The sequence below is a fragment of the Acyrthosiphon pisum genome, chromosome A1 (genome assembly GCF_005508785.2).
Source record: "Acyrthosiphon pisum isolate AL4f chromosome A1, pea_aphid_22Mar2018_4r6ur, whole genome shotgun sequence".
NCBI lineage: Eukaryota > Metazoa > Arthropoda > Insecta > Hemiptera > Aphididae > Acyrthosiphon > Acyrthosiphon pisum.
Window position 1 is genome coordinate 63,071,580 of NC_042494.1, and position 8,236 is coordinate 63,079,815.

Consider the following 8,236-nt stretch of genomic DNA (forward strand, 5'->3'; position numbering starts at 1 on the left):
ACAGTAGCGGTATACGGTACGTCCTATACAATATAACACAATAATAATAGTAACAACAGTGGTAACAACAACAACAACAACCACGATGTATATCGACGGACCGGTGGTCTGAACGACTGAACGGGCCCGAACGTTTTGGGGTGTCACTTTTCCTCTGAAATTGACTTTTAATTTGAAGTCGTCGGACCGTGAGGGATAAGCCTCTATATACTCGGGGAACTGGTGGGCTCATCGCGCCACGAGACCTCTATAGGTATACATATGACTCCGAACGAGGAAATTGGATGTATATGGACGACGAGAGAAGAGTGAGAAAAAACAACATTTATTGTGTGGTATGGAATTTAAATGACAATTTTCCGGTGAAAGCGCATCATCAATGCTATGTTAACTGCCGCGGACGCGTTTATTATATTATACAACATCACAAAACACTTGAATGTGACCGGTGTGCATTATAATCGTTATTATTTTCGTATGAATAAAAGGAAGAAATTTAAATCCCTATATAGGTATATACTCGCGCCATCGAATATAAAAAAAACGTGATTTATATAATCTATGTACAATGTATATACCAATAAAAATAATCTATACAAAGTAGTATTATGGTACAGTAGTAACCACATGTGAACTGTAAAAGCTATACAATAATATAATATAAATAAAATAAAAATAAATAAATTACAATTATGAATAATTCAGTATATGCTTTGAAATATTGTATATTAAATATATATATTATTAAGTAATATTCTGCATGTCTTTATAGTAACTGCCGAGTCTATTTGAATAGTTACACCTAGGTACTTGTACTAATAACCTACTGAGATATTTTTAAGTGAACAATTGTATTTGTTTCACTGCAGTGTCTTACATTTTATAGTGTCATTATTGTCATACTGACATTTGATATCACGTTGCCTAAATCGATATTCTATTAAGTACCTATTAATAATTGTAATAGTTTTACAATAAAGTAGGGTAAACTGTATCGTATATTATTTTACTCTAATGTTTTTTAAATGCAACTAAGGTATTTTATTACCCACCTAATTCCTTAAACTTAAATTAAAAAAATATTAGTACATATTTATATTTTATCAGGATCTTTAATAAAATAGTTTAAATTTTTGTTTTTTTTATTGAGTCCTTGATAATTAGAAGTTGCCATTTATTGAACATTTGGACAAGTATACAATTAACAGTAGAAATTAAATTATATAAATATTTAGAAAACATTAGTTAAATAAAGATTAAACAATAATTATTAATTTAACTACATTACAAATAACAAATAGTTTATAAGACATATAAAGGAAATGACAAAAATATGGAAAGAAATAAGTGAAATGTAATATAATATAATTTATAATGTAGAAAGAAGTTTACTGTTTTATTTCCGTTAAATTCTGTAAAACGTCAGAATTTCGTTATAATTAGTTTTTTTAATATTTTAAATTAACTAATGTTAATACTTAGGTATAGATTATCACTATATTGTGTTCCGTTGTTCTTTCGTATGGATGTCATATTTTTTTTTTTTGTTAGATGATAATATCTTAATAATTAAAAAAGCATGTAAGTATACATTTTTTGTTTCACTAGAAAAAATAAATAAATGTTGTATGAGTATATCGTCAACCGACTGAGCTATGAATTTTTATTCACCACAATGTAAGTTGTTACATACATGTAATTTTTTATTTCTAAATATTATAAACTAACTATTTAAATTCTTTTCTTTTTTTGAAATTAATTATTAGTTTTACCTATTAATCATTATATAGTTTGCAGTGTAGAACAAATTATTATAAGTTTCTAGGTACGCACTTATAGTCAATAGGTACCTACCTACCAGTGTTTGGAAGGAACGGATTCCTGGAACGAATTCCTTTTTAAGGAACGGCACGATGAACGAATTCCTTTTTATAAAAAAAGAACGAGAAAATGAACTAGTTCTTTTTTTCAAGGAAAAATAACAAAATTGTTCGTTCCTTTCTAGTTCCAATAAATTATACGGATAAGTATGTAAATAATTGAAATTAAGATATATATTTTTTTAAAGTGTTTAATGTATTTTGCTAATTAGTGATCGTTATCGACTACCTATCGACGTTATATAATCGATATACGTTGGCCAACAATTTAATTTTAAAGAAAACTTCAAAATAGAATTATAAAATATGAACGTACTTGTATATTATATTAGAATTAAAAACTAAAGAAGTATGCATATGAAAAAAAAAACATAAATGATTAAGTAAGAATTTTCATTTTATTTGGAACTAAAAAAGGAACTCGTTCATTTTCCAAAGGAACGACAAAGGAACGAATTCTTTTTTTTTTTAAGGAACAAGGAACGGAACGAATTCCTTTTTTTAAGGAACTGTTCAAACACTGCTACCTACATATATATATATATTTGTATATACCAAGGCACTTGGCCGTATATGTACAACAAGTAAGTCATGACTCATTAGTATTCGTTGGTGGTTATTTTCACCATACACTCAAATTCAAAGCTAATTAATTTCGTAAAATGAGACGGTGGTAATTTTGAGTTGCGGCAGAGGCAGTGACGGTGATCGTCCCCTCCTCCCCACTAGGACTTGGTTAATTTATACTACTAATGTATAATATATAAAAAAATTATAATTTATAGTAAGTAGGTACTCAATAGATTACGTCAGCTTGGCCTTCGCCCTTCGGCAAGAAGATGATAAGACAATTTTTCTCGCATATATTTTGTGCTAATGTCACCACCTCTCCACTCAAAATCTTATCGAATCCGATACCTATACTGGCTACTATGAAGCATGGCATTCGTAAAATAATATTTTATTATATCAATATGGCGATATAGCCAATAACGTCATCGGTAGGTTAAGTAATGAAACGATATTATGACATTTTAATAATATATTAATATTTAATATATAGGTACATTGTACCTGGCACAATTGCCGTCACGGATCGCCATTAAAGTAAATAATATTATTAATAATATAATTGTTGCGTAGGTACTTATATACACACATTATACCTTAAGTTAATATACACGCGCCGAGGACCGCTGGCAGGGATGACGAAGACTTCGCTCGCGGTGTGTATATTTAATAGGTATATACCCAACTATTTATACCAGCTTAATAGAATCATATAGTATCATAATAGTAGGTACTATCGTAATATGCGGTACGCGTATGTGTGTTTTGGGGGGAGGTAATAAGTGGTGGTGTTCGGGCGCGATGGAATAGCAGAGCGAAGGGTTTGGCCGCCGGAAAGTCAATCCTCCTCTGCACACCCTCAGCTCAAAGCCGCATCAACCACCCCGCGGAGCGGAAACGTGGGGCGCGAAGGACGAGAGGCGACGTGCCGCCGTCACTCACCCAATGGCGCAGGTCCGGCGGCGAATTGGGGGGCGTGGCCCGCCGGCAGTCCTCCGCGTACACGCCCGTTCGGGCGAACTCCGAGACCCGCGGCAAAGCCGTCTTCCGCAGGACGACGTCGTCGTGTCGGCCAGTCGATCGCGCGCAACACGTCCGGTTAACGACACGGATCCCGCACGAGTCCTTATTGTTTATTATTATTATCTACGCAGACATAATAATATCACAACGCGATACCATAATATTATTATATCTACGCAGAAATAATAATAATATCATAACACGATACCATAATATTATTAAATCGTTGGTATCTATTATCGCTCGCTGCTGTGCGTGTAACGATGCCGATATAAGGCTGTCGTCGTATACAATAATAATACGTAATCCGTTTGGAATAATACACCGCACGGACAAAGGATTTCCTAGTTGGTCCGTAATAATTATTGTACTGCAGCTCGGTCGCCAGACATCGTTTTTCACTGCGGGCCTGCACCAAAAGGGGTACTATGATGATGTTGCAGAACCCGCTGTTCCAGGAGTACAACACTGCTCTGTCGCAGTTGCTCGAACTGCACCAACAGCAACACCGGTACCATCACCAACAACACCAGCACCAACAGCATCAGCACCAGCACCAGCAGCACCACCATCACCAACATCACCCCAACAGACAACAGCTGCACCGTGCATCCGTGAACGGGTCGTCCGCAGCAGCAGCAGCAGCAGCCGCCGCAGCAGCCGCAGCCGCGGGAGTTTTCCAGAGTTACGCGGGTGGCGTGAGGACAGCCAGCCGGGACAGCGCCGAGTCCGACGGGCTGAGCTCTTCGTCGCCCAGACCCTCCAAGCCGTTCACCATCGACGCGATACTCGGACTTCAAGCAGGCGCCGCTGTGGGCCAGTCGGCCGCCGCGCTACCGATCGACCCGTCCACTAATGGCCCGGTGGCCGCGCTCGACTTTTCCACCGGTTCGACAGCGGCTCACGGCAAAAAACTCCGCGAAGGTAATACTATAAAATATAATATTGCATAACATAATATTATCATCGTAGTATACTCAAACTTTTATTTTGTAACGAATTGGTTATATATATAGTTCTACTATTGAAAATAGGTTTTGTATAGACAATATAAGGTATATGTACCGTGTGTCCCACAAAAACAAGGTACCTACAAAGAAAAAGTGAAGTTATTACGCACACGCAAAATACAAGTGTTAAAAAATTATAATATAAGTAACTGAGTTATAGAGTGTATAGGTACCTTGTTTTTGTGGACACACAGTAAATTATATTATATTATAATCTATCGTGATATATATTTTATTTGACAGTATAGACTATAGGTATACCTACTATACCCAAATTATGTGTAATTTGTAGGGCTCGAAAGTTGTATATGAGTTGCATATTTTATAATTTGCTGTCGATTTATAGCAGACCAAGATATATAAATCCATTCCATATTTCTATACTGACTGTTTTGTTTTAAAACGAACGCTACGCTTATATTATATAAGCTAGGTATATAATATAGCTAGGTACCTATATAGCTAGATATATAAGTATATTGTATAATATAATAATATCTGGGTAATAATTAGTGGCAATAATTTTACAATGCATATTCTTTTCACAAAAAAAGTTTGTTAAAATGTGTTTTATGCAATTTGTCAACGTGCGATTACACTATAAGTTATAGGTGCCTAATAATGACTATAATACAGTCGTGCAAACATAAGTAGGCATTTGGCGAGACCTACATCACGTTTGGGCTCTTTTCACTTTTCAGAGTAGAAAATGAGTTCGTTCAACAGATTCACGCACTATATTATAATATCAACAATATCAATTAATATGTAGCATAATTTATTTTACAAAATTATCAATTAGGTATACTTAAATACTTTATAGTAATACGATACATATTAATATTATACTGCGCAAGTGATTATGCCACTGAGATGGTTATAATTGAGTGTCCTTTGAGTCTGAACGATTCGAAACAAATTTAATATGTTGAAATGGCTATTTATGTGTGACGTACGCATAATATATATATAAATATTAAAATTATTCCATTCAAAAGAATCTAGGCTGCTTAAATATCATTATGTACCTATAAGTTATAGGATCTTCACAAAACTAGTTTTGTATAATATTATAAAATACCTAAGTATATTGAAGGATTCCTTCCCCAAGTTATTTCCCACCATCCTCTACTAAAATATACGGTATTTATATTATTATTTATGGTACTTACAAAACGTATAGTTATATTTGCATTATAGGTATACTTTGCTTTATATTATATAGATTCCAACAAATCCGTTTTAAAAACCATTTCTCCCTAATTAGTAATTAGTATTTACCTACCTACCTATCAATATATAATTTATTGAATTTAACTGTTTTTGTGACTATACGATATATATACAAAAAAAAGTTAACATAATATTATGGTAGGTACTCACAATGATTATGGTTAACTACAGTTAAAAAAGAATACAGTGTACCTATACATTAAAATATATTTTTTAATAATCAATATACATAGAGATATTTAATTAGTTGTTGTTTGTTACGCTCTTTCAACAACGAATTGGAAAACTGTTACTACACAGTACAATAATACGATAATATAATAATATTATACCTACTTATAGTACCTACCTACTTGATTTATTCATAAGCAGTATCCAATAACGCAATGTATAAAATAAAATTGTTCTAAGTATTTTCAGAAAACTCGTTAATTATTACTGAAATAATTATACCCACCCAGGTACACTGCTGCTTTATCGTTGAATATAGTATACAATATTGATGTATATATATAATTCTAATACAATTAAGTCAATTAATGTTCGCTCCAAGAATACGTCAAGCGAATAATTTTTTCATCACCCAGCTAAGTCCATCGATCATTATTATTATTTATTAATACCTATTTTATGTTAATTTTACAAAATTAGTTATAGGTATACCTACTTGTATATAATTATTATGTTAGGTTAGGTTATATTTTAATATTATCTTGATACGCCAATGACATAAAAATAATTAGATTTCTAGATGATATTTTAATTGTTTTTTTAAATGATTTTTAAACATTATATTAATTCAACGACAATTACATGTTTCTCTTAAGTATTTATGTAGATATTTATTATTTTCATAATATTCCAACTAATCTGCGGATATTGTTTATTAAATTATAATAACATATACACATTACACATATTGGCTATTATTAATAGCTACATCATTTACATAAAAAATATAGTTTAACATCGATCAAGATAAACTATGTACAAACAGTAGTCCGCAGTTATAATAAACTTTAATAACAACACGGCGTTGAGTGAAATGTTTCATGATATACACGATCTATTGAATAAATTCATTATATTACGAAACTATTCGTAATTTTAACATACGAGTACGTTAAACTCGCTTTAGACTATTTCAAACTAATATAATATACGTATAAGTACCTACTATTACATGAAATATTTAAAAAGATATTCCTTCGTTGCAATATTATATCGACACACATTTTTAAACCAAAACTTAAGTCTTTGATTTATCATAATTTTTATAATTCAATACAGTACCTAACTTGTAATTTATATAAACGTATAAAATGCAATTGAATCAAATATTTTAATTCACATAATCTATTTCTTAGTACTATTTACTAGGAGGAATATGATATTCTTAGGTCTCTATTAATTTAGAGCTTACAAAGAAATTGAATAACTATTTTTAATTCTTATATCAAAAATCTATATAAATTATAAATATATTGTACTTCTTTTCCATTATTATAGTCATTAAAATAGTGTAATAATTAAATTCAAAACTTGAGAAAGCCAACTTTTATTAAAGCTTAGTGTAATAATCACTGTAATTTGGGTTATCAACTCTTTCTCGAACGCTGTAATAGTACATGACATAAACTAAAAATAACTTTAAAAAATAATATTTACAATAATTATTACTAGGCCTATGGGCTATGTTACATAGTTTATTGCCAATACATAAATAATAAACGTTGGTGTACCTATTTAGGACTGGGTTGAGTTTTTTTCCGATCGGTATATGAATAAATAATATTATATTTATTTTTGTAATAATTACTATGGTAACATATTATCCTACTAAATTGAGCCTATAATACGATAACCCTAAATGGTCACCTTAAAAATAACAATTTAACTACCACAAGTTTTGAAATTAATAAAATATAGTAAAAAAATTAATTGTCTATAGTCTATTTAACCATATTTCGGAAATAGTCTATGCAATTAATATTTAGTAGGTACTTAATAAAAAGTACATACATATAGTTACTGCAGGTGTAACTTGCAAGCAGTATTAAAAAATAAATAAAATTAATGATTTAGAAAAATAAATTTCACAATTAGATATTTTAGTGTTAACAATTTCACTGCACAAAATGTATGGAAAACATGATTATAATTTATAATATAAGATTATTATTACATTATTTTAAATTTGAAGTAATATTAATAAACATAAGTATAATATAAATAATTAATTTTAAATCATCCATCTGTAGCTAATTAAAGCAGGTATATTTTATGATGTTTTTAAGCAGTAAGCATAATTCGTTAGATGTGTTTCATTATTTTTATCGTATAGGTTGGTCTACTTAAAACGCACCCGTCATTCAGTCCCTTTTTTTTATAATTATTTACCCCCTTGAAATAGGAAAAGATAAGCCTATTAATGTAGATTATATTATTAACGCAAACTGGGGTTATATATTATGTGTACAAAACGATTTATATTATACTAGCTGCCCGACCTTCCTCCGG

General features: G+C 31.2%; 1 protein-coding gene across 1 annotated transcript in view; it reads left to right on the top strand.

Moving 5' to 3' along the window:
• The first annotated feature begins 3,053 nt into the window (after nucleotides 1-3,053).
• LOC100568964 (homeobox protein slou) overlaps nucleotides 3,054-8,236 on the top strand; it is a 19,353-nt gene continuing 14,170 nt past the window's right edge. Inside the window, exon 1 of the mRNA XM_003247125.4 lies at nucleotides 3,054-4,397. Within this exon, the coding sequence (XP_003247173.1) occupies nucleotides 3,902-4,397 (496 nt within the window). The 5' untranslated portion in view covers nucleotides 3,054-3,901. The remainder of the gene's footprint in view (nucleotides 4,398-8,236) is intronic.